At 40.6% G+C, this 27,950-nt stretch overlaps 1 protein-coding gene across 1 annotated transcript in view; it reads left to right on the top strand.

Annotated features, from left to right (window-relative positions):
* The window catches only part of DGKK (diacylglycerol kinase kappa), a 158,806-nt gene that overhangs the window by 38,552 nt on the left and 92,304 nt on the right, over positions 1–27,950 (top strand). Inside the window, 3 exon segments of the mRNA XM_068533990.1 lie at positions 14,865–14,975; positions 15,441–15,521; positions 17,509–17,613. Coding sequence (XP_068390091.1) covers positions 14,865–14,975; positions 15,441–15,521; positions 17,509–17,613 — 297 coding nt within the window.

The following is a 27,950-nucleotide window of genomic DNA, read 5'->3' as shown; positions in this document are numbered from 1 at the left end:
TGGATTGGGTTGTTTGTTTTTTTTATATTGAGCTGCATAAGCTGCTTGTAAATTTTGGAGATTAATCCTTTGTCAGGTGCTTCATTTGCAAATATTTTCTCCCATTCTGAGGGTTGTCTTTTCATCTTGTTTATGTTTTCCTTTGCTGTGCAAAAGTTTTTAAGTTTCATTAGGTCCCATGTGTTTATTTTTTTTTTATTTCCATTTCTCTAGGAGGTGGGTCAAAAAGGATCTTGCTGTGATGTATGTCATACAGTGCTCTGCCTATGTTTTCCTCTACGAGTTTTATAGTGTCTGGCCTTACATTTAGGTCTTTAATCCATTTTGACTATGCTGTTTATTTTTGTGTATGGTGTTGGAGAGTGTTCTCATTTCATTCTTTTCCATGTAGCTGTCCAGCTTTCCCAGCACCACTTATTGAAGAGGCTGTCTTTTCTCCATTGTCTATTTTTGCCTCCTTTATCAAAAATAAGATGACCATGTGTGCCTGGGTTTATCCCTGGGCTTTCTATCCTGTTCCACTAATCTATATTTCTGTTTCTGTGCCAGTACCATACTATCTTGATTACTGTCGTTTGGTACTATAGTCTGAGGTCAGGGAACCTGATTCCTCCAGCTAAGTTTTTCTTTCTCAAGATGGCATTGGCTTGTCAGGGTCTTTTGTGTTTCCGTACAAATTGTGAAATTTTTTGTTCTAGTTCTGTGAAAAATGCCATTGGTACTTTGATAGGGATTGCACTGAATCTGTAGGTTGCTTTGGGGAGTATAGTCATTTTCACAATGTTGATTCTTCCAATCCAAGAACATGGTATATCTCTCCATCTATTTGTATCATCTTTAATTTATTTCATCAGTGTCCTATAATTTTCTGCATACAGGTCTTTTGTCTCCTTAGGTAGGTTTATTCCTAGGTATTTTATTCTTTTTGTTGCAGTGGTAAATGGAAGTGTTCCCTTAATTTCTCTTTCAGATTTTTCATATTTAGTGTATAGGAATGCAAGAGATTTCTGGGCATTAAATTTGTAGCCTGCTACTTTACCAAATTCATTGATTAGCTCTAGTAGTTTTCTGGTAGCATCTTTAGGATTCTCTATGTATAGTATCATGTCATCTGCAAACAGTGACAGATTTACTTCTTCTTTTCCAATTTGGATTCCTTTTATTTCTTTTTCTTTTCTGATTGCTGTGGCTAAAACTTCCAAAACTATGTTGAATAATAGTGGTGAGAGTGGACAACCTTTTCTTGTTCCTGATCTTAGAGGAAATGCTTTCAATTTTTCACCATTGAAAACGATGTTGGCTGTGGGTTTGTCATATATGGCCTTTATCATGTTGAGCTAAGTTCCCTCTATGCCTATTTTTGGAGGGTTTTTATCATAAATGGGTGTTGAATTATGTCGAAAGCTTCTTCTGCATCTATTGAGATGATCATATGGTTTTTCTCCTTCAATTTGTTAATATGGTATATCACATTGATTGATTTGTGTGTATTGAAAAATCCTTGCATTCCTGGGATAAGCCCCACTTGATCATGGTGTATGATCCTATTAATGTGCTGTTTGATTCTGTTTGCTAGTATTTGGTTGAGGATTTTTGCATCTATATTCATCAGCGATACTGGCCTGTAGTTTTCTTTTTTTGTGACATCTTTTTCTGGTTTTGGTATCGGGGTAATGGTGGCCTCATAGAATGAGTTTGGGAGTGTTCCTCCCTCTGCTTTATTTTGGAAGAGTTTGAGAAGGATAGGTGTTCGGTCTTCTCTAAATGTTTGATAGAATTCGCCTGTGAAGCCGTCTGGTCATGGGCTTCTGTTTGTTGGAAGATTTTAATCACAGTTTCAATTTCTGTGCTTGTGATTGGTCTGTTTATATTTTCTATTTCTTCCTGGTTCAGTCTCGGCAGGTTGTGCATTTCTAAGAATCTGTCCATTTCTTCCAGATTGTCCATTTTATTGGCATAGACTTGCTTCTAGTAATCTCTCATGATCCTTTGTATTTCTGAAGTGTCAGTTGTTACTTCTCCTTTTTCATTTCTAATTCTATTGATTTGAGTCTTCTCCCTTTTTTTCTTGATGAGTCTGGCTAATGGTTTATCAATTTTGTTTATCTTCTCAAAGAACCAGCTTTTACTTTCATTGATCTTTGCTATCGTTTCCTTCATTTCTTTTTCATTTATTTCTGATCTGATCTTTATGATTTCTTTCCTTCTGCTAACTTTGGGGGTATTTTGTTCTTCTTTCTCTAATTGCTTTAGGTGTAAGGTTAGGTTGTTTATTTGAGATGTTTTTTGTTTCTTGAGGTAGGATTGTATTGCTATAACCTTCCCTCTTAGAACTGCTTTTGCTGCATCCCATAGGTTTTGGGTCGTTGTGTTTTCATTGTCATTTCTTTCTGGGTGTTTTTTTATTTCCTCTTTGATTTCTTCAGTGATCTCTTGGTTATTAAGTAGTGTATTGTTTAGCCTCCATGTGTTTGTATTTTTTACAGATTTTTCCCTGTAATTGATATCTAATCTCATAGTCTTGTGGTCGGAAAAGATACTTGGTATGATTTCAATTTTGTTAAATTTACCAAGACTTGATTTGTGACCCAAGATATGATCTATGCTAGAGAATATTTCCTGAGCACTTGAGAAGAAAGAGTATTCTGTTGTTTTTGCATGGAATGTCCTATAAATATCAATTAGGTCCATCTTGTTTAATGTATCATTTAAAGCTTGTGTTTCCTTATTTATTTTCGGTTTGGATGATCTGTCCATTGGTGAAAGTGGGGTGTTAAATGCCCCTACTATGATTCTGTTACTGTCGATTTCCCCTTTTATGGCTGTGAGCATTTGCCTTATGTATTGAGGTGCTCCTATTTGGGTGCATAAATATTTACAATTGTTATATCTTCTTCTTAGATTGATCCCTTGATCATTATGTAGTGTCCTTCTTTGTCTCTTGTAATAGTCTTTATTTCAAAGTCTATCCAGTCTGATGTGAGAATTGCTACTCCAGCTTTCTTTTAATTTCCATTTGCATGGAATATCTTTTTCCATCCCCTCACTTTCAGTCTGTATGTGCCCCTAGGTCTGAAGTGGGTCTCTTGTAGACAGCATATATATGGGTCTTGTTTTTGTATCCATTAATCCAGTCTATGTCTTTTGGTGGGAGCATTTAATCCATTTACATTTAAGGTAATTATCAATATGTATGTTCCTGTTACCATTTTCTTAATTGTTTTGGGTTAGCTATTGTAGGTCTTTTCCTTCTCTTGTGTTTCCTGCCTAGAGGAGCTCCTTTAGCATTTGTTGTAAAGCTGGTTTGGTGGCGCTGAATTCTCTTAGCTTTTGCTTGTCTGTAAAGGTTTTAATTTCTCCATCGAATCTGAATGAGATCTTTACTGGGTAGAGTAATCTTGGTTGTAGGTTTTTCCCTTTCATCACTTTAAATATGTCTTGCCATTCCCTTCTGGTTTGCAGAGTTTCTGCTGAAAGATCAGCTGTTAACCTTATGGGGATTCCCTTGTATGCTATTTGTTGCTTTTCCCTTGCTGCTTTTAATATTTTTTTCTTTGTAGTTAATTTTTGCTAGTTTGATTAATATGTGTCTTGATGTGTTTCTCCTTGGATTTATCCTGTATGGGACTCTCTGTGCTTCCTGGACTTGACTGACTGTTTCTTTTCCCATATTAGGGAAGTTTTCTACTATAATCTCTGCAAATATTTTCTCAGTCCCTTTCTTTTTCTCTTCTTTTTCTGGGACCCTTATAATTCGAATGTTGGTGCATTTAATGTTGTCCCAGAGGACATTCTGCCATTTATTCCTTCTACACAATTTTTAATTTCATTTATTGTGTTGTTCATCATTGTTTCTTTGCTATTTAGTTATTCTAGGTCCTTGTTAAATGTTTCTTGTATTTTCTCCATTCTATTTCCAAGATTTTGGATCATCTTTATTATCATTACTCTGAATTCTTTTTCAGGTAGACTGCCTATTTCCTCTTCATTTGTTTGGTCTGGTGGATTTTTACCTTACTCCTTCATCTGCTGTGTGTTTCTCTGTCTTCTCATTTTGCTTAACTTACTGTGTTTGGGGTCTCCTTTTCGCAGGCTGCAGGTTTGTAGTTCCTGTTGTTTTTGGCGTCTTCCCTCAGTGGCTAAGGTTGGTTCAGTGGGTCGTGTAGGCTTCCTGGTGGAGGGGACTAGTGCCTGTGTTCATCTGGTGGATTAGGCTAGATCTTGTCTTTCTGGTGGGCAGAACTGCGTCTGGTGGTGTGTTTTGGGGTGTCTGTGACCTTATTATGATTTTAGGCAGCCTCTCTGCTAATGGGTGGGGTTGTGTTCCTGTCTTGCTAGTTGTTTGTCATAGGGTGTCCAGCACTGTAGCATGCTGGTTGCTGAGTGGAGCTGGGTCTTAGCGCTGTGATGGAGATCTCTGGGAGAGCTTTTGCCATTTGATATTACATGGATCTGGGAGGTCTCTTGTGGACCAATGTCCTCAACTTGGCTCTCCCACCTCAGTGGCACAGGCCTGACACCCGGCTGGAGCACCAAGATCCTGTCAGCCACATAGCTGCTCACTTTTCTAGTTCTGCTCCAGAATCACAACAGAGCTCATTTCCTGGGCCCTGTGCCCCCCACCAGACAGCTGTATTCACTTGCAAATGCCCAGACTGGTGGAACTTGTTTTCTGGCTATTGTTGAAGGCAATTGTTCCTGTGAAACCCCAGGGCCCAGCGAAATTAGATCCTTTGGTGTGGATGAGTGAGCAAGCCCAACCAGGGCTTAGCAGCAACCCCTGGGGAAGGGAAAGGGTTTAGCCTCACTTTGTTATATAGCAGCAACTAACACAACAATGTTAAGCAATTATACTTCAATAAAGTTGTTTAAAAAAAAAAGAACTGAACGAAATACCTGCGATTCACACCACCAGTCTCCCCCGCCATTCTGCCTCCTTCCGTCAATTGACATAGGATAGGGTATACCTTGCAATAAGACCAGTGGTTTAAACCTTACTTTTTTTCTTTCAGTGAAGGAATAACTGGTCTTCCATGTCCTGTAAAATCCAAGAGAGATTTTAGCTCTGCCATTTATTAACCTATTAAGGGAAGTTACCTAATCTCTCTAAGCCTCAGTTTCTCAATCTATAAAGTCAAGGTTGTTATGGCACCTACTTTTTCAAATTGTTATTGGGCTCAAATGAGATACCCCATGTAACATGGTTTAACACAGTGCTTCCCACATAGTGAAGACTCACCAACTGTTAGTAATTCATATTACTACTACTATTACTACTGCTACTACTACTCCAGAAAGCTTATCCCTGGTGGTCTCCTTTTACCAACTGGCACAGCTTTTCAACTTTGTTACCTGGACAGTAATTTCTCTATAACCAAGGCCCACAACAGATTAGTGTCTCCTGCAATCACAGCTTTTTCCTCCATTTTCCCTCCAGGTTTTGTGGGCTGTCAAATTACCATACCTCATACCCTCTTGCCTCCACATGAGGCAATTTTGTTCAGCCAGGGACAGTCCTCTGCTCAGAGGCCACGAGGCTATCCACAGCTTTAGGCATTGGGTGGAGTCTCCCATGGGTCTGTCCCTCACCCTGCCCCCAATCCCTTCCTACCCCTGAGGTGTCCTTACCTAAGACCTTGCTCCTGCTCTCACCTACCACTGATGGGGCAAAGTGGGCAAGCACACACACACACTGCATGCACACAGGTCGCCCATTCCCCCCAACACACAACCACTAGTGAATTACTGAATTTCATCTTCCCTAGACTACTATTGCTGCAAGAAGCAGGCAATAAGCAAGCAAACCAACTGGTTCTAGAATCAGTTTCTGTCTTCCAACTTCATGATTCTTGTCAACACCAGTTCATAAGGCTGAGAAAAAAATTAAAATGAAAAGTCACACATCCCCTCTTTATTATCTAACCACTTCATCTCCAGAGGACCTGTTAGCGAATGTAGTTTTAGATCCTGTGTGCATCTTCAGATGGCTATCTGCATGGGGCAAGTTTGGCAATAAGGCAATGTCCCCAACTCCCTAAGAACATGTGGTTATGTGATATGGGCTCACCACGCCTACTTTATTAGAGGCACTTGAAGCCATGATTGGAAAGAGGTATTTCTAAAGACCAAAGCACAGGAAGCACCAATTGAGTCTTCATTGCTTTGCTCTTTGAGTGAGTTGTAGCCAAATGAACTACATATTTGCATACTTGCAAGGTTCATTTTGGCCTTAGGTTGCAAACATTTAAAAATACCTCTAAAGGCTGAAGTTCCCACGTTTAGGAGCTCCTAGACATGGTCCAGCATATTGTCACAAAGTATCAAAATACGCAAAATATGGGATTATGACATTTCAGGCATCTCTCCAAAAAACTGAGTTTTTTTCCTCCCCTTTGTGAAATCATTTGTAGTACATGGTCTCCCTCAGCTAAACAAGTGGGAAATCTGCAGACATTACTGGCCATGGCTTTTCCTCCTAGGTGAAATAGTGGCCCCTAGGGGAAGAAATAAGTGGACTGAAGTGATCCTTAGGTTGGACCTGACACTCAAGCCAGATCATTATGACCATCATCCTGTAGATGCTTAGGATTCGGAGGGGAGAGGTAGTAGATTCAAACAGACCTGGCTTTAAACCCCAGCTCTGCCACTCACTGTGACTTAGAACTAATCACTTAACCTCTCTAACCCTCAACTTCTCCACCTCCCCAACAGGACTGTTTCTGTGGGCATTAAATGAGATAATGCATGTAAAGCAAGAGCAAATAGCAGACATTTGTCAACCAGGAACGACTCTCTTCCTCTGGAGTGGGATAATTGAAGAGAAGCTTAGAGAAGATGCTGCCTTGGCTGCTTCTATGAGGACATCGCCAGAGTCTGCACAGGAGCCACTGGTCTCACAGAAGGTGGTTAGGATAAAGAAGGCATGTGGCTTGGTGGTGGGACCCAAGGGCTAAAAGCAATGGGGGGAGTGTCTCTGAGAGAAGAAACATCCACAGGATGTTAAAAGAACCTATCCATCTCTGGCTGCTGATGGTCAGGTGAAAGGATGGGGAAGAAAGCAGTTGGAAGCAGGCATGTTTTGTCATTCCTTGTAATTCAGTGGCACTAGATATGATAGTTGCTGTCCTGGCCTCTGTGACCTTGGTTAAGTTGAAGACCAGTGTCCAAAATTCCCTGATATCTTTCCTTCAGGGACTTTGTGTGACCACAGAACTTCCTTTTCTAGGCAGCAGCAACTGCAGCTGTAGCAACAGGGGTCTTCTGCTAAGCTTCTACTTATACCACTCCTTTAACTGGATTTCCTGCTTCTGAGATTTTGGTTCTCCCAAGGCTCAAAAACAATCCTCCTCTCCCTAGTCAACACCTTTCATCTTCCCTGCATTTGCAGAGCAAAACCAATCTTTTGCAGGAAGCCTTCCCATAAGCCACTCTTTCTCAAACTTCCAAAGCTCTGACCCAGTCTGTCCTCTTGATCCCAGTCTTGGAGTCAAGCCATGTTCCTGCTGGTATCCTCGCACCCCTTTCCATGCTCTTCCTCTGAAGCCCCTCCAAACTATACACCTGTTCCAGGAGGTGCTGCCAATATAGAGCAAACTCAGTGGCTGTGGTTATAGGGCCCCTTCACTCACATGCAGGAGGTCAGAGAAGATTCCCCACACCACTGAAATAGAGTGGCCAGAAGCCCAGTCCTGGTTTTGTCACAAATTTGCTGTTTGACTTGAAGTGTAGCCCCTCTGGGGCCCTATTTTCATCATCTTTAACAGGGTGGGGAGGGAGATTACTCATTGCTAAGGTCAGGTTAGCTCTGAAAGTTAAAAGGCTGTTTTGTGGCAAGAGCACAGATTTTGAACTACATAGACCAAAGCTTGTATCCCCACCCAGAGCCAAGTTACTTATAGTCTCTCCTAGCAGTGAAATGGCTTGTTCAAGGCTGCACAGTTCAAACCTGTGTGTAGGTCTGGGAGGACTCAGCCAAGCTCTTCCCACTTTGTGGCTGGTGCTAGTCCCAGGGCAATTACCAAGAGCCAGGTTACTGCTTTCTGCACTTTGTCAGCCTGGGTCCAAATTGCTCATCTCCTCCCCAATCCGCAAGCAATGAACGGTCCTTACCATTCCTAGGAAACTCCAATAACAGAAAAAGAAAAACAAGAGAGAGATTTGAGAAGACATATGTTTTTAGGCTTTATGGTCCCAGTGGACTAGTTTTAAAGTTACCAGCCCTTGATATTTATCTTATCAATGTACTCACACCAATGCAAAATGACATGTATTTACAGAGAGTCATTGCAGTATTGTTTGTAATAGAATAAGATTTTAAACCATTGTCCATCAATAGGGAACTGTTTAAATAAATCATATTATATCCATACAGCGGAATGCTATGCAACTGTAAAAAGAAATGAGGCAGCTCAGTATGTACAGATATTGAAAGGGTTCCATGATATATTAAGTGTAGAAAGCAAGAGACAAAACATCATGCGTAGAATGTTATGATTTACGTGAAGAAAGAATATATGTGTATATATGTGTATAAAATATCTTTGGAATGATATGGAAGAACTGGTTAAAGTTTTTACATATTCAGAGAAAAATGTAACATCATTTTCAACTGTCTTTTATTTCACTCATAGAGAGCAGGGATGTGGTTGAGGCTCTATAGTTCTTCCTTAGCACAGGAAGCAGTGGGAGGGATTTGCAGCTATAGTCCTTGCAGACATGAGCAGCAGGAAGACCTAGCACCTGAGTGCTAGGGTGACAAAAGGTCTCAGTTTGCCCATGACTCTTCTGGTTTTAGCACTGAAAGTCCTGGGAAAACTGGGACAGTTGGTCACCCTATTCCTCATTCTTCTGCTTCAGCCTTTAGCCAGCCCGGCTTGCTAGTGCCAGAGAGGGGAGCTCCCAGTAGTGGGAAGAATGGAGTGCTTGCCTCCACAATCCACAAGGGACTCACACTTATAGAATGGCTAGCAGGCACATGCTCTGCAAGGTATTCTCATCTAACAGACAAGGAAATTGAGGCTCAGAGAGGTTAAGTGATTTGCCCAAGGTCACACAGCTAGTAAGTCCTGGAGCCAGTCTGTCTGACTCCAGCTACGTCAGCAGGACCCTGGGGAATGTAAAGCTTTCAGGAAAGCAGCGGGCCTGGACTTTCTTAAAGCCTAAAGCACCCGTAGTTGCATTTTAACCAAATCAAACATTGTTTCTCTGAATCAACTTTGGCAGTCCTGTGTTAGGAAATGGCTTTCTTCCCATCACCCCAGCCCCCAAAGCAAAGAGAATACATGTTCCAGGTTTTGGACTCCAGGTTTTGGAGCCATAGACAGAAAGCTGGCTTCTCTAGCTGTGCTCATAGTGGAAGTCTGGTTTTCACTGGAGGAATGGTAACCTACTCATCCCAACTTGATCCAGCCTCCCTCCCAAGAGCCGCATGAGAAAGTAAAACAGCAGAGCAGCCAGCTAATAACAGGTAGTGGTGTATGTTATGATGCTTGCTTACTTTTTGATTGGGTGGGGGTGGAATTCAATTTGGCTATGTAATAGGGGCTTCTTTTGCTAGGAAAGGGTAAGAGAATCCTCCAAAGCCTCATACATCAAAAACCCACCGAGCCACAGAAAAACAGATCTAGCAGATAGTAGAAGCTTTGGGGGATTTCAGAGGAGCGCAGGAAAAGGTCATAGAAGCAGCTGTACTTGCCCTTTCCCAATTAAGCAGCAGGCAGGTGTTAATTATATATAGGCAATTGGACTGCTTTATAGACCCTGTTGAGATATTTTATAGAATATATTTTATAAATATGGAGCAAGGGAAATGCTTACCATCACTGTTGGCAATTAATTTGTACATGCTGAGTTGCAGAGCATCGGGGAGAGAGATCACTGGTACCAGAGTGCAGGAGTTTCTGGGAATGATGAATTGGGGGATTGGCTTATTAAAGAGGATGCAAAAAGAAACTGCTTTCTCTGCAAGGGCTGCCACAGGTTAGGCAAAGACATTTTGTGTGAACGCTGTACTCAAGACCTGAATTAACTATGCCTCGATAAATCCCGTGCTCTTGGATTTGAATGAAGTCAATTGATGTCTGTGGTGATTGAATTCAGCACCACACTCACTCCCACTACTAAACATCCAGCCTTGAGAGTTTAAGAGTAGAGACATCAGTGCTATTTGGATTTTAATATCAGATAGAACTGCCCGCAATATGTTCTGGTTTAAGAAGCATTAAGTGGGTCACATGGCATTTCAGTATGTACAAGGATCCAATGACCCTTCCTAACTTCTTCCTATCTGCAGCATCACAAATATTGCTACAGGAATGTGACAGCTTGGACCAAGAGGGTTACAGGTGTGTCTCATTTTATGAACTAGCTGTGTGCCTGTAAACTTGGCCACCAAAAAACAAATCCCGTATAGAATCCTGTACTTCATTGCCTTCCATAATAACACTGGAGATGCATTCTTCTGACAAATATTGTAGCCCCAAGATGCTGCAAAATCTCAAAAATGTCAAACATTGACAATCTTACTTGAGAGGGAAAATGTCAAATGTCTTGATAATGTCTTAGAAATAAAAATATAAGCCACTGGGACTTCCCTGGTGGTGCAGTGGTTAAGAATCCGCCTGCCAATGCAGGGGACACGGGTTCGAGCCCTGGTCTGGGAAGATTCCACATGCCGTGGAGTAACTAAGCCCGTGCACCACAACTACTGAGCCTGAGCTCTAGAGCCCGTGAGCCACAACTGCTGGGCCCGTGCGCCGCAACTACTGAAGCCCACGCGCCTAGAGCCCGTGCTCCGCAACAAGAGAAGCCACCGCTCTGAGAAGCCCGCAACGAAGAGTAGCCCCTGCTCGCCGCAACTAGAGAAAGCCCACATGCAGCAACGAAGACCCAAAGCAGCCAGAAAAAAAAAAAAAATATATATATATATATATACCACTTAAATAAACTGGAGTTCAGGGTGTCTTTCATAGGACAGAACTGAGTTAGATGCCTTTCACTACCTACTTCAGAGGGGTGCTGGGAAGATTCAATAACAAAAGTAAAAGCACTTTATCCATTCCAAAGTGCTGTATACATGTGAATTCTCCTTACTCTTCTAGTTATTCTTGGACAGTCACTTTAAAGAAACAGGAGAACTACTGATCTAGAAATTGGAAGTAACACTCCACATGGTTGTGGCAAGGGGTCAATGAAATGTTATCTGCAAGAAACCAGGAACTGGAAAGCACTGTGAAAATCCTGTTACAGGATAGGCAAGGGCTCTTCTACTAATGCCTCACTTTACAGGATGTATTTGTTTGTTTGTTTGTCTCTTCCAATTTTTGTCTCATGTCCTTGTTAAGCTTAGTGACCCTAGGCAGGTAAAGGTTCATTTGCATGCATATTTTCTTGACTTGAGGTAATATATTGATCGAGTGATTTTTAGCTTCTGCTTGTTTAAACTGGCTTCCAGGGGATGCTTGTTGGGTTTTTAAGTAAACCATGGTTTATTTAGAAACATCACCCAAAGGGGGACAGAGTTTAAAGGCAAAGAAACTACAGGAACTTTACCTTCTCCCAACCCAGGTTTGGATATTTGTAGAAGTTCAGAGTTGACAATATAGAGCCTGTGTTTAGAACTTAAGAAACTCTTATATGGTCTTCTAACCTTTCTCCCTCCAATACATAAATAAACAGTTATCTGCTACCAACTTGGTAATATATATCTCACATATACAGGCTCCTCGCAAACAAACTCTGAACTCATACACTGCAACCTCTTCTATCGCCAGGAATACCTACCACTCACTCACTTTGTCATCTTGAGAAATTCACAGTAGTTATAGTTCAGAAATTGCAAATTGGTTGCCTATGGGCAGATTTTGGTCTCATCCATGTTTTGTTTGGCCCTCACAAGTTTTTTGTTGTTTTAATTTAATTAGTAGCTAGTAATTCCATATTCCAAAACTTCACACAAATTTTCACCTGGATTGCCAGCTTGTCTTGAAAAATGGGATGAACTGGTAATACCAGTCAGCATTCAATCACTATCACCTAGAACTTAGCAGCAGCTAGGCTTGGGCTCCCCAGTTCCCCTGCTAGGTTGTTGACTCTTCTGTTACCAGCTAGCCTTCTATGGGCATTGAGTAGACAGCCCTGCACTTAAAGCTAGTGCATTCAAAGCAACCAGTTTAATATCATGGAACGGAGAGGAGATAATTGTGATTTGGCTGGTGTACCCAATGGCAGGATGTGTGAGTGGATAGCCACTATCTTAGTGGAAATTCTCATTTGAACCAGAAGGTAAACATTTAGCACAATGAACATGAAGCTCCCAGGGCTTTTTCAAATGGTTCTCTGAGCTCACATAACTTCGTGTTTGTCTACATGGATTATCAGTCCCTCCCTCTCCCTCCCACTGTCCATATCTCCATATCTTTGTGACAGGGAATATGCCTGTAACTTCTTTAGCTGCCCTGAAGGGCCTAGTAAAAGGTAGAGTCAATAGTAGAAGCTCAGAAAATACAAATGAAGCACTCTATCCAATTATAGATGCACCATGAAGTCTTTGTTTTCTTGACTGTGACAAATGCTGAGTTCATGGAATGAGAACTGAAGGTTTTGATGACTTGCTGTGTCCTCAGATTAATGGATTAATTAACTAATTAATTAATTGGTTTGCTGTGTCCTTAGATGGATAGCAGGATGTTATTTATTAGCAGGGCACAAGTAAGCGAAGAAAAGGGAACATTTCTTAAGTACCAGGAAGGGGAATTAAATAGTGCTCATTACTACGGGTTGATGGAAGGAAGTAGCTGGGGAGAAGAGGCTGAATTCTACTTACTTTAGTATGTCAAATCAACAGGGTATGGGAATTTTCTGAAGGAACCAGAAGGCCCAGGGTTGTGGGAATCTTCTGGAGAAACAAATCCCCCTCCTTGTTTCATCATTGCCACCTCACCCCATCATCCTACCCCTGAAAGCAACAGGAGGAGAAGAGAGCTAAGGCATGGCAGCAGGGGTAAGAAAAAATAGTTGAAGTTAAGGGAGGTTTTAAACTGAAAATGGAAGGAAGGGTAAAATATTCAGCCAAAAACTGTAAATGGGCTATTACAAGGGATACTATACATGATAAAATAAGAACAATGGAAGCATTTAGTAATTGACAAAGTAGAATAACTTGGGAAGGGGACAGAATGGGTGTGGCTTCAGTTGTACAAAGTTGGAGCACTTAAAATTTTGAACTTAAGTCTTTAGCAGAAAGGGGTAAATATGACTGCCTAGGTCTCATGAAGAGTTAGTGTAGAAGAATATATGGCATAAAGGTGAGAAGGTTGGATAGAGAAAACCAAACACCATCATTGAGAGTGTATTCCATAGGCTATCTGACCAGAGAAAGGAAAGAGTGATGTAATCACAGTGTTTACACAAGAGTTGTTTTCTCATTGATGACTCAATTTCAACAATTTAAATGTAATTTCTCACTCTCCATGCCACCTTCAACCTTCCCACAAGATCTCATTGATTTCTTGTCTTGACTCCTTGGCACCGTTCTTTTGTAAACATATCGAGGGTGGTACAATAACCTCGAAACTCCCATAAGTTATCAAGACAATTCACGTAAACTTTGAATGCTATGAACTGACGTTTCAATTGACATACAGAGGTTCCGTCCATTAGTACTAACTTGCTGGTTAAAGAATTGAACAGATAGTGTAATAGATGTGTGTATATTTGGGAGAATGGGAGTAGCAAAAGATTGTTCAGACAGGGTCCCAAACTTAAATACCTGCTGGAGTCGGGTGCCCCATCTGAAGGGAGCAGCTGCTACTCTGTTCCAGCAGATTGTTGCCATGTGAGAAGATAGGTCCACTGTTACCAGCTCTTCTGATTTTTTTTAAAAAAACGGAAACTTGGATTTTTATTTGAAATTTTCTGCCTTTTAAATATTATGAACTAATTAAAAATCAGATGGGCCAAATAAAACACTTCCACAACCACCAAATGGTGAATTCTAATTTAGATGTTGGATGGAATTCATGGTAGAGCTTTGATCCAATGACTTAACGTCTGTCTCTTCGTCCATTCAGCATGGGCTTGGTTCCAGCTTGGTGGGTGTGAGTACTTCTCCCAAATGGTACTCTTGCATATTGATTTGTATTCTATAAATGTATCTGAGAACCTCCCCAATGGTAACAATGGTAAGTAGACTCTATGCTTGGTTAGAGTCAGTCTATCTGACAAGTAACTGAAAAATCAGTTGGTCAGACTATGAGATATGTAAAGAAAGTAATCAAATGGTAGTTCCTTTTTGGTGCCCTTTTTGCTCTCACCAGATCATGAATCCCTTGAAAGCCATGGTAAAGACTTGGGATTTTGTTCTAAAAGTGTTGGGAAGCCATTGGAGGCTTGTGAGCAGGGAAGGAATGTGATCCAACTTAATATTCTAAAAGGAACACTCTAAAAGAGCAGAGAGGAAGGCCCTGTCCAGGCCTACAACCTGGAGACTTCCAGAAAATCTGCCTTTACTGAATTCAGCCTCTTTCCTGACCATTTGTTCTTCCCTAGGAATGTAGTTCTTATATTTATGTGTTCCGTCCCTCCTCCCCACCTCCCACCACCAATGGAGATGTCCTCCATGGTTCTTGGGCCATGTATCCTTAGAAACTTAGAGCCTATATCATCCTGAATGTGTTATCCAAGGGTAATCAATACCATTTCTGATTGAACTAACTTCCTTGTGTTCTTGCCTGGTCCTTGGGCTATTCCTCAGATATGTGACAGAGATAGAGCTTTCCAGATATCTGATCTTCTCAACTGAGAGGACAAGTGATATGGTCTTGCAAATAGATCTAATTACTCAACACTATGCTGCTATCTTTCAGAAAATATTGAAGGAAGGACCTCTGCTGAAGAACTGTAACTCCTTCAAGAGGTGGAAACTCAGATATTTTCTGGTTCGAGGACAAAGGCTCTGCTTTGCACACCATCCTGCGGTAAGAGAATATATATATATATTCTTGTCAATTGGGTTAATGGGTGGGTACCAGGAAATGTTTTGTGGGGAGATGGGCCAACATGTTGGCAAGCATTAAGGTGGCTAACCCTTACCCGCTCCACTAGGCCCCTAGATAGACCATATCCCATTATCTTCTCCAGCGTAAACCTTTAGTTTTGAAAAATTCTGAACTACCTAAGCCTTCCTATAAATCCACATAAAAGTTTTGGGAAAAGTTGTGTTTTTGGTTTAGTTTGGTTTGTTTTTTGTTTGTCCCATGATATATCAATAAAAACCATGATGCTAAATAAATCCCAGCTCAAGCCAAAGAAATAATGGGATCATGACTGCCAAAAATGCCTAATAGTGTGCCTGTGTGTGTGTGTGTGTGTTTACCTTTTAGTGTCTCTTTGCCTTATTAACCAGACAGTTCCTTTTCCCTCTTCCTCTTATACCTTTCCAGTTTGCACGCTTTGAAACAATTGATCTGTCTCAAGTTGCCTTGGCAGAAAGCAGCTGTAGAAACCTTTGCCACAGTTTTTGCGTAAGTAAGATTAGGAATGACTGAATGGGCAGGGGTGGGAGCTTGCTGGGAGGAGGGGTTGCCATAACCACCTGTTGCCTCTTTAGAGTTCAGATTTCCCAAGTTTCCTTTGATCCCAAAGTGCGTATGGAAATGCACTTAAAGTAGCATTGCAAATTAATGCTAAAGATTATTCATGTGAATATTTTCTACCAGCCCACTGATGGGAAAAAAAGTGATAGCCCTGTTCCCTATTACCAGCCTGATATAAAGCTGAGCTGATTTTGGGGCGGGAGGAGTGACTATTACAAAAATCAATCCTCCTGGTGAAGATAATTTAAATGAGTATCATTGGGAGGCTTTCAAGAGACTGCCAATATGTTGTAGACTATATCAGGATAATCAAACTACATGACATTCTCTCCTTTGATGAAATAGATAAGAACCTAAGTCCAAACTGAAAGCTATCCTATGCTGGGATTACTGATGAGAGTACTTCAAAGAAAGCAGAGGATTTTCTAGGGAAGTATTCAAGGGCTTGTCACTGCTGAAATGTCATAAGGCTTTGGTCATTCACATAAATCCAGAATAGAAAGCTCACTGAAAAATAGCAAGTCCATTGGCCCAGGAATTCTCCTACCCACCTCCTCCCAGAAATGCTTTTTCTCAGCCTCAGTGGTGGGTTATGGAGACCAGGTTTCCTCTTCAGACAGGTGGAGAGTGGTACTTAGCAGACTAAAGAGCTATGGGCCCAATACCTGATTCCATGGCTGGTCCACAGTCTATTCTCCTTTGAAAAGAGAGCAGTTGGATATAAGAGGAAGATCCTACTCTCATTTCTCTCTCATTACATCATACTGACCCAGGATAAAGCTGAGGGTTCTGTTGACCCAGTCCCAAAAATCTTAACCTTTAGGTGATGAGCATGCAAGATAATGTTTTTGGTCTCCATTCTACAAAGAAATTCCAAGGGCTAGGTTGCCCCTTAGCCTAATTAAAACACAGAGGCACTATTCATCAGCCCCACACAAGAATGGGTTTGGACCAAAGGAGCGGCTATTGTCACAGTTCCCACTAGTTCCTATTGCCATTTATCACAGACACATGCACAAGGAGAAAGAAATTGCTTGTTGGTGTGGTAAGCTCTAGCTCCAAGATTTGGGCTTGGGGTGGGGGCCGCTGGTAGTGAAGGCAAGTAGGGCCATTGAAGCAATGACTGATGCTACAGCTATCCATGCTCCCTCCTGCCCTCTGAGAGAAGATGAAGCCCTGATCATGGTCTACCTCTGCTAGACCCTCAGCATGGCTTTCTCATTGTTCCTGCAAGGTTTTTGCACCATGCAGGATTAAGAGAGATGATAGTAAAATCCTCTTCCGGTTGTCCCTGACCATAAGAAAGAAAGAAACTGGATTTGTAGTTTCCCCACTCCATTCTCACTCTCCCCTCAAACAGAAAGAGGCACACCCTGATGAAAAATATACCCTTTCACCATTTTCAAGTAGATAGAGCAGCAGTAAGCAAGTACGATTTTCAGGCAACCTCATTTGAATAATAGATGGGTGCACGGCTTAGTGTTTAAGAGCATGTGTGCTGGAGCCAAAGAATCTGGGTTCAAATTCTGGCTTAGCTTTTTACCTGCTAGGTGGCCCTGGGCAAGTCATTTAACTCCCTTTGCCATGGAAAAATATCCTATTAAGTGGGAAAAATAATAATGCCCAGATCAAGGGGTTGTAAGGAAGATTGAAATAAAAAATATGCATAAAGTACAATAGAGCAGTGCCCAGCACATAGTGCCATTAAGGTGTTGTTTATTCCTATTACCATTATTATTAGTTGGGGTGGTTATCTAAGGAACTGTGAGTGGCTCTGGGAGCTTCTGACTTATATTTAAGAAGTGGCTTGGGTTGTGCTTAGTAGACCTGTCTAGTTTCTTGGAGAGTTCAAAGGCTTTGTTTGGGGGCAAAGTTTTGGAGTGGGAACCAGCTAATAATGTGAGATTTTGTGTAGGTGATCACACCACAACGAAAAGTTACACTGGCTGCACCCAACCGGAAAGATATGGAAGAATGGATTAACGTCATAAAAACCGTGCAACAGGGAGAAATTCGTAAGGTAAGGGAAATAATAGAGAATCTACACAACTCTCACGGGTAAACACTTAATTGATTGCATTAGCTAAGCCACCTTTCCAACAGGGAACTAATAAGATGGAAGCAGATACCATCTGGTCAGGAATTGTGGATGGATATCATTAGGAAACCTGTTTATAAATAGGAGTAATTCACTTAGACTCAAACCTTGGTAAGTATGTGGTTTAGATACCTCTGTACACATCCACTTGATATGTAGATGTCACTGTATGCTCAATGTATGAGGCACTCAAGATGTATGTGAGCAGCTAACTTAGATGTTCTTCTGTTAGCTTAGCTGCAATCAGCAGTCTTCACTTGGGGCTGCTGAGTGACTACAGTAACAGCTAAGGAAATTGAGGCTCACAAAGGAGAAGGAACCAGACCAAGATGAAATAATTACTCAGTAGCAAAGCCAAGATTTGGACCCAGGCTGTGTGACTCCAAAGCCTATGTCCTTAACCATTATGCCATTCTGCCTCTCTGTTTACCGTCTACAACAAAGGAAATATAGAGGGAAGAGCAAGGAGCAGTCCTCCCCAAAGAATGGCAGGATTCCTTTTCTCCTTAGCAATGCCAAGCCCCTGGCTACTGCTCCCTGCAACAAGTGGTGCCACCACTCAAACCCTGGGCCATGCCGTCAGCTCACTCTTCTACAGACATACCACACTTAGAAGTTATGTAAGTTTCAAGAGGGGAGGGATTTTGTCATTTATTTACTTAGCACAGTGTCTGCCACATAGTAGAGGCTCAATAAGTATTTTTTGAATGAATAAATGAATCTGAGGGTAATCTTGGAGCCAGGATTTAGAAAGAGAATGATACATGGTTCATCCTAAAGCAAAGTTCTGCTGTGAAGGTCTTAGAGATAAAGGGGAAGATGAATCCACCCTTAAAAATAACTTGATGTCTTAAGTAACTAGCAAAGGGTAAAGGATTTTTATAAACATTTGGGGTGGAGCAGTGTAAAATAATGGGTAATAATGGGTTTTAGATATAAAAACAATGCCTTGGAGAAAAACCATCTGTCCTCACTCCCCTAGGACTTCTCAGGCTTTTGACCACTTACTTTCATAACTATTCATTCTACTACTCATGGCTATGAGTATATGACAAGTTGACTGAACTAGGGACTAGGTATGTCTCCACATATCATTGAGACCTCTCCCGGTCCCACATTGTAAATGCTTAATTGAGAGCTTCTTTGCTTAGAATCTGATGATGGTCTTTACATGGCTTAGCACTCAGCATTTCACTCCTTTGTTATTTTCTTCTTCTTTTCCTAATGGAGAAGCACATCCTGTCCCTCCTGCCCACCCTCAATATGGTCACTATGGCTCAGCATTAAAGGTAGCCACAAAAAGTTATGATTTCCACACTCCTCTCCTATTCTCACCCCTGTGGACCAATCCCTTTCATTTCCTTGGCTTTTCTCTACCCACACTGGAGGACTTCTCAATTTCAATTTGTCATAAAAGGTCACATAGAATATCTTGAATTTTAATTATCCGTCCAGGAATACAAGAACTTCTAGAGAAAGCCATCAGAGCATTGATGTGCCATTCCTGACTCAACTGAATTAAACACCTTCTTGTTGACTACCCAGCACAAACTAGAAAGGAAAAAAATCTGCCTGTTAACTCTCTTGAAAGAGTTGTGAATTTCAGGTTATAATCACAACCTCTGTGGAGCTGCTACAGAGACCTAGATCTATTAAGGAACACTATTAGCCAATAGTAAAATATCTCACTACCTGCATCTTAGCAATTTGTCCTGCTTGAGGCTTGAAGAGTCAAATATGCTTTCTCTCATATGCACCTTATCAGCTGTCAATGCCTGACATGGGGTGAAAAAAGGTTAATCATGGACTTAGTGGTCTATTAAAGTCACTACAAAGTAATGGGGTAAACTATCTAAAACCAGTCAGTACACATTAAGAAGTGAGCCCCTACTAGGTGCCCAGTTCTGTTCCATAGAGAGTTGAAAAGAAGGTGTAGCCTTGGATCCTGATCTCAATGAGCTTTTTAGATAGTTGGGGACATAAGACACACCAAAGAAACAGTTAAGTGAAAATATTCGAGACAAATAAGTTTTCAGAGATGTTACAAGGCAGATGCTTGATTGCCAGATGAATGAAACACAGTATAGTGGTATGGGAGTTCAGGGCAGGAAGAGATTAATATGGTCTGGAGTCCCCTAGGAAGAGTTAATAGAGGAGAGATTTGAGACTGACCTTGAAAGATGAATAGGATTTTATTGGTGGCAGGGGATTAGGGGCAGGAGGAAGTCCTGAGCAGGGGACTTGGTATAAGGAAAAGCTAAGTAACAAAACAGGACCTTTTTGGAATAGAGTAAAACGGGGACTCCATTTGACCAGAAGAGTTTGGGAAAGTTTAAATATGTCTGAAGAGGTAGGTTGGGCCTGATTGTGGAGGATTATCAATGCCAGAATAAAGAGTGGGGAAGAACTTCATTAATCTGTATATGTCTATATATTTACCTTTACCTGTGAGATTTATACTTTCATGTTGCTGTTTAGCATGATTTTTTATTTCAATTTGAAGAACTCCCTTAAGCATTTCTTGTAAGGTAGGTCTAATGTTGACAAATTCCCTCAGTTTTTGTTTGTCTGGGAAAGACTTTATCTGTCCTTCATTTTAAAGGATAATTTTGCCAGGTATAGTATTCTCAGATGTAAGTTTTTTTTCTTTCAATACTTGGATTACATCATCTCACTCTTTCCTGACCTGCAAGGTTTCTGTTGAGAAAACTGCTTATAGTCTTATGGGGGTTCCCTTACATGTGATGAGCTAATTTTCTCTTGATGCTTTCAGAATTCTCTCTTTGTCCTTGACTTTTGACAATCTGATTATAATGTGTCTCAGTGTAGTCTTCTTTGGGTTGATATTGTTTGGAAATTTTTGAGCTTCATGAATCTGGATGTCCATTTCCCTCTCAAGATTTGGAAAGCTTTTAACCATTATTTCTTGAAATAGCTTTCTGCCCCTTTCTCTCTCTCTCTCTTCTCCTCTGGGTCTCCCATAATGTGTATATAAGTTTGCTTTCTTTCACCCTTTTTCATTCTTCTTTTTCTTCTCTAACTAGATAATTTCAAATGACCTGTTTTCAGATTCTTTCTTCTGCTTGATCAAGTCTGCTGTTGAAGCTCCCTTTTGCATTTTTTCATTTCATTCACTGTATTCTGCAGCTCCAGAATTTCTGTTTGGTTCTTTTTTATGATTTCTGTCTTATTGTTGAACCTCTCATTTTTCCATGTATTGCTTTCCTGGTTTCATTGAGTTGTCCATCTGTGTTCTCTTATAGCTCACTGAACTTCCTTAAAACAATTATTTTGAATTCATTTCCAGGAAATTCATAGATCTCTATTTCTTTTAGATCAGTTATTGGAAAATTATTGTAATTCTTTGGTGATGTCATGTTTCCTTGCTTTTTTTGTGTGTTTCTGGTAGCCTTGTGTTGATGTCTGCACACTTGAGGGAGCAATTGCCTTTTCAGGACTTTATGAACTGTCTTCAGGGGTAAAGACTTTTACCTATAGGTGGGTGTGAGAGTGCCAACTGGTTTGGAAATGGTGGCTCCAGCTCCAGGGTGTGCAACAGTGGTTCTGGCTTCAGGGAGGGCACAGAGGCATAGTCCTTGTAGAGCTCCATCAGCTGAGGTCAGTGTCAGCAAAAACTGCAGAGGACCTCAGCAACCAAGGCTGTGAGTTTCCATAATGATGGTAAGGGCTATTGTGTTCCTTGCTGGTGAAGACTGCTTGGTCCTCCTGTTCTCCTTTTCCTCCACAGGAGGAAGTCATTGCCAAGGGTATCCCTCTTGTTGCTGGGTCCAGCACACAGTTACACATGTGGTAGCAATGGTGCCAGGATCAGGGGCACAGACACATTTGTGGTGGCAGTAGTGTTGGTGTCTGGAGAGTGGGCACCTGCAGAGTGGCCATGGTACCAGGGTTGGAGCTCAGGAGCATCTAGAACAACTTTGGTACCTGGGGCTGGTGGGCAGGTGTATTCACCATGGGTAGCCTTAGTATGTGAGGCATGGGTATGTGCTGAGCAGCCATGGAACTGGGGTCCAGGGTGTGTACATGCTTTCAGAAGGGAGGATTGTGGCTCTGGCAGGGGAAGCAGGATGCAGTGGTGTCAGCTTTGATTGGAGGGATGCATCAGCACTTTCCCAGTGGGGGTGCAGTTGTGGAAACTTCTCTGGGAAGGGATGCTGCAGTAGCTCTTTCTGGGGAGTGGTCACAGCATTTTGGGCTCCAGGCAGCTACATCACCTGGATTCAACGGCAATGAAGAATTCAGGGCACCACCATGATGAAAGATGCTTGTGTCCACAGCAATGATGTAGGCTACTGGAGTCCTCCTGCTCTTCTTTCCCCTTGTTGGGAGAGGTCAGGCCAAGGGGATTCCTCTTGGCCCCAAGCTCTGCCAGACTGGGGGATGGGGCAATGAACTGCTTACTACACTTTTCTATGTGACGATTCTGTCTCTGTGCTCCATGAGTTTCTGCAACTTTTTTTGTTGTATTCTGGAGCTCTTTCAACTCCAGAATATTCTAGATGGCATGTAGTTGTTTATTTGTTGTTTTTGTGGGGGAGGGGAAGAGCATTGGGAACTTCTAGTCCATCATCTTGCTGATGTCACTATGAAAAATTAATTTTCTATACAACATGCTCAGAAGCAATTATGTACATAGTTTGCTTTAAATATTTCCAATGACAAGGAGCTTTCTACCTCAAGAGACAGCTGATGACATTCTCGAAGCTCACACTGAATGTTAGAAAGTTCTTCTAGTAGGCCAAAGATTTGGAAAAAAACTTTCTAAAATTTAGAGCTTTAGGAACATTGAATGGACTTTTTTGCAAGAAACTTAGTCCTCCACCTTTGGAAGCATTCAAATAAAGGCTACATGACTTGATCTAAAGATGCTTTAGAATCTAGAATCTGGAGTCTAGATGACATTTTTTTAGCTGAGCTGTGTGGCTTGTGGAATCTTAGTTCCCCAACCAGGGATCAAACCCAGGCCCTCGGCAGTGAAAGCATGGAATCCTAACCACTTGACCACCAGGGAAGTCCCTAGATGACTTTAAGGTTCATTCCTGTTCTCATAGTCAATGGTTCCATTAGAATTCATCAGAAGGAGCTAACCTTTTAATCTAGTCTTCTAAGCAGCTCATTATTTCCAATTTTCTCCTTTTTATTCTTTCTTTAAGTCTCCCAGGCTCAAACCTTTCATCAGTCTGAAGTGTTTCATTAATGATAATGGTGCATGAATTACTTTTAACCCTAATATAAAAGTTAGTAGATAAAAATTTGTTAGCAGATACACAATATAAAAAGATCAAACTCTGACCAAAAGAACATAAAGTATAAGTGCTGGGGGGAGTAAAAGTATTTTGGTATGCTATTAAATTTAAGTTTTTAACAACTTAAAATAGACGGATATAACTACAAGATATTTTATGCAAACCTCGAGCTAACCACACACACACATACACACACAAAATAACACCTATAATAGATAAACAAAAGACATAGAGAAGAAAACCAAAACAGATCACTATTAAAAAAATCATCAAATAACAAAGGAAGACAGCAAGAGAGGAAAAGAGGGTCAAAAGAACTGCAAGACATACAGAAATCAACTATCAAAACGGTCATAGTAAACCCTCACTTATCAATAATTATCTTAAATGAATTAAACTCATCATTCAAAGAGCACAGAGTGGCTGAATTGATTTTAAAAAACAAGATCAGAAATACTCTGTCTACAAAAGACTCACTTTAGAATTAAAGACACCATAGCCTGAAAGTGAAGGGATGGAAAAAGATACTGCATGCAAATGGTAACCGAAAGAAACAGGCGTGACTATACTTATATCAGGCAAAATAGACTTTAAATCTAAAACTGTCTCTAGGAACAAAGAAGGACATTATATAATGATAGAAGGGTCAATTCAACTGGAAAATTAACAATTATAAACATATATGCACCCAAGATCAGAGTACCTAAATATATAAAGCAAACAATGACAGATTTGAAGGCAGGAATTGACAGCAATACAATAATAGTAGGGGGCTTCAATACTCCACTTATAATGTATAGGCCATGCAGACAGAAAATCAATAAAGAAACAGCTGACTTGAATAACAATATTGACCTAACTGACATAGACAGAAATTTCTGCCCAACAGCAGCAGAAGACACATTCTTCTCAAGGGCACATAGGACATCCTCCAGAAAGATAACATTTTAGGTCACAAAACAAGTTATAACAAATTTAAGATAATGGAAATAATTCTAAGTATCTCCTCTGACCATGACAGAAAATGAAATAGAAATCAATAACAGCAGGAAAATAGAAAAATTCACAAATACATGGAAACTAAGTAATACACTCTTGAACAACCATTAGATCAAAGAGGAAATCCAAAGGGAATTTTAAAAGTATCTTGAGAAAAACAAAAATGAAAACACAACATAATAAAAATAGGGATGTAGCAAAAGCAGTTATAAGATGGAAGTTTATAGCAGTAAACACCTCCATTAAAAAAAGAAGGATCTTAAATAAACAACATAACTTTACACATCGATGAACAGCAAAAACAACAAAATAAGCCCAGAGTTAGCAGAACGAAGGAAATAATAAAGATCAGAGCAGAACTAAATCAAATAGGGAAAAAAATTATAACAAGTCAACAAAACTAGAGGTAATTATTTAAAAGATAAACAAAATTGACAAACTCTTAGATGAAGAAACAAAGGAGAGAAGATTCAAATAAAATCAGAAATGAAAGAGAAGACATTACAAAAGATTCTTCAGAAATAAAAAGGATCATAAGGACCTATTATAAACAAACTAGATAACCTAGAAATAGATAAATTCCTAGAAACATACAAACTACTAAAAATTAAATCAGAAAGAAACGGAAAGCCTGAACATACCAATAACAAATAGGGAGATTGAATCAGTAATCAAAAACCTCCCAACAAAGAAAAGCCCAGGAAAACCTCCCAACAAAGAAAAGCCCATGGCTTCATGTGTGAATTCTACCAAACATTCAAAGAATTAATACTAATCCTTCTTAAACTCTTCCAAGAAATAGAAAAGGGAATACTTCCAAACTCACTTTATGAGGCCAGCATCACCTGCTACCAAAACTAGACAAAGATACTAAAGAAAAGAAAGCTACATGCCAGTATCCCTGATGAACATAGATGCAAAATTTTTTTTTCTTTTTAATGATACCTCTTTCATTTCTTCACAGTGGGGGCCCATCTACTAAGCCTTGTACAGACATTACACCAATCACTTATACTTCTGTTTCATAGATATCAGCATGTTCTATTCTCTATTACAACAAAAGTCTGACATAATAGTACCCAATGGGATGAAAAAGGCCTTAGGGGAACTATACACAAAATAAACATTATCATAATGGTTCTTTTTGATATATGATTTATAAATAAAAAGTTAGAAAATGTTGAAAACTATAGAAACATAACAAAAGAAAGTTTAAATGCTGTTAATTTTTTTAATTTTCTAGTTCAATTTATATGCATATAAATATGCACAAATAAATTGCTATGACACTGTATAATCAACTTTACACTATATTTTTGTTTCATTTGATGTTTTCCAATATTATAAAGCTTACGAGATTGTGATTTTTAATGAATTTCTGGTTTTTTATTAGTTAGATCAACTATAATTTCTTTGGTCATCTGCCTTTGATTGAAATTTAGCATGTTTAAAAAAATGTTTTTAACATATTTATTGGAGTATAACTGCTTTACAATGGTGTGGTAGTTTCTGCTTTATAGTAAAGTGAATCAGCTATACATATACATACATCCCCATATCTCCCCCCTCTTGAGCCTCCCTCCCACCCTCCCTATCCCACCCTTCTAGGTGGTCACAAAACACAGTGCTGATCTCCCTGTGCTATGTGGCCGCTTCCCACTAGTTATCTATTTTACATTTGGTAGTATATGTAAGTCCATGCCGCTCTCTGACTTCGGCTCTTGTTCTTGGATCCATTCAGCCAGTCTATGTCTTTTGAATGGAGCACTTAATCCATTTAAATATAAGTTAAATACCAATATGTATGTTCCTTTTACCATTTTCTTAATTGTTTTGGGTTTGTTTTTCTACGTCTTTTCCTTCTCTTGTGTTTCCTGACTAGAGAAGTTCCGGTAGCATTTGTTGTAAAGCTGGTTTGGTGGTGCTGAATTCTCTTAGCTTTTGCTTGTCTGTTAACGTTTTAATTTCTCCATCAAATCTGAATGAGATCCTTGCTGGGTAGAGTAATCTCGGTTGTAGGTTTTTCTCCTTCATCACTTTAAATATATCCTGCCACACCCTTCTGGCTTGCAGAGTTTCTGCTGAAAGTTCAGCTGTTAACCTTTTGGGGATTCCCTTATGTGCAATTTGTTGTTTTTCCCTTGCTGCTTTTAATATTTTTTATTTGTATTTAATTTTTGATAGTTTGATTAATATGTGTCTTGGCATGTTTCTCCTTGGATTTATCCTGTATGGGACTCTCTGCACTTCCTGGACTTGATTGACTATTTCCTTTCCCATATTAGGGAAGTTTTCAACTATAATCTCTTCAAATATTTTCTCAGTCCCTTCTTTTTCTCTTCTTCTTCTGGGACCCCTATAATTCGAATGTTGCTGCATTTAATGTTGTCCCAGAGGTCTGTGAGGCTGTCCTCAATTCTTTTCATTCTTTTTTCTTCTTTCTGCTCTGCAGTAGTTATTTCCACTATTTTATCTTCCAGGTCACTTATCCGTTCTTCTGCCTCTGTTATTCTGCTATTAATCCCTTCTAGAGAATTTTTAATTTCATTTATTGTGTTGTTCATCACTGTTTGTTTGCTCTTTATTTCTTCTAGATCCTTGTTAAACGTTTCTTGTATTTTCTCCATTCTATTTCCAAGATTTTGGATCATCTTTACTATCATTATTCTGAATTCTTTATCAGGTAGACTGCCTATTTCCTCTTCATTTGTTAGGTCTCGTGGGTTTTTGCCTTGCTCCTTCATCTGCTGTGTGTTTCTCTGGCTTCTCATTTTGCTTAACTTACTGTGTTTGGGGTCTCTTTTTTGCAGGCTGCAGGTTCGTAGTTCCCATTGTTCTTGGTGTCTGTCCCCAGTGGCTAAGGTTGGTTCAGTGGGTTGTGTAGGCTTCCTGGTGGAGGGGACTAGTGCCTGTGTTCTGGTGGATGAGGCTGGATCCTGTCTTTCTGGTGGGCAGGTCCACATCTGGTGGTGTGTTTTGGGACGTCTGTGACCTTATTATGATTTTAGGCAGCCTCTCTGCTAATGGATGGGGTTGTGTTCCTGCCTTGCTAGTTGTTTGGCATAGGGTGTCCAGCACTGTAGCTTGCTGGTCATTGAGTGGAGCTGGGTCTTGGCATTGAAATGGAGATCTCTGGGAGATTTTTGCCGTTTGATATTACGTGGAGCTGCGAGGTCTCTTGTGGACCAGTGTCCTGAACTTGGCTCTCCCACCTCAGTGGCATAGCCCTGCCGCCCAGCTGGAGCACCAAGAGCCTGTCCTCCACACGTCTCAGAATAAAAGGGAGGAAAAAAAGAAAGAAAGAAAGAAGAAAATAAAATACAATAAAATAAATTTATTAAAATAAAAAATAATTATTAAGAAAAAAATTTTTTAAGTAATAAAAAAACCGGACGGACAGAACCCTAGGACAAATGGTAAAAGCAAAGCTATACAGACAAAATCACACACAGAAGCATACACATACACACTCACAAAAAGAGAAAAAGGGAAAAACATATATGTATCTTTGCTCCCAAAGTCCACCTCCTCAATTTGGGATGATTTGTTGTCTATTCGGGTATTCCACAGATGCAGGGTACATCAAGTTGATTGTGGAGATTTAATCTGCTGCTCCTGAGGCTGCTGGGAGAGATTTCCCTTTCTCTTCTTTGTTCACACAGCTCCTGGAGTTCAGCTTTGGATTTGGATCCGCCTCTGTGTGTAGGTCACCTGAGGGCGTCTGTTCTTCGCTCAGACAGGAGGGGGTTAAAGGAGCAGCTGATTCGGGGGCTCTGGCTCACTCAGGCCGGGGGTAGGGAGGGGTACGGGTGCGGGGCGAGCCTGAGGTGGCAGAGGCCGGCGTGACATTGCACCAGCCTGAGGCACACCGTGCGTTCTCCCGTGGAAGTTGTCCCTGGATCACGGGACCCTGGCAGTGGCGGGCTGCACAGGCTCCCGGGAGGGGAGGTGTGGATAGTGACCTGCACTTCCACACAGGCTTCTTGGTGGCTG

The sequence above is a fragment of the Eschrichtius robustus genome, chromosome X (assembly GCF_028021215.1).
Source record: "Eschrichtius robustus isolate mEscRob2 chromosome X, mEscRob2.pri, whole genome shotgun sequence".
Classification (NCBI taxonomy): domain Eukaryota; kingdom Metazoa; phylum Chordata; class Mammalia; order Artiodactyla; family Eschrichtiidae; genus Eschrichtius; species Eschrichtius robustus.
The sequence above is the reverse complement of the archived record's forward strand: the minus strand, read 5'-3'. Positions and strand labels throughout refer to the sequence as shown.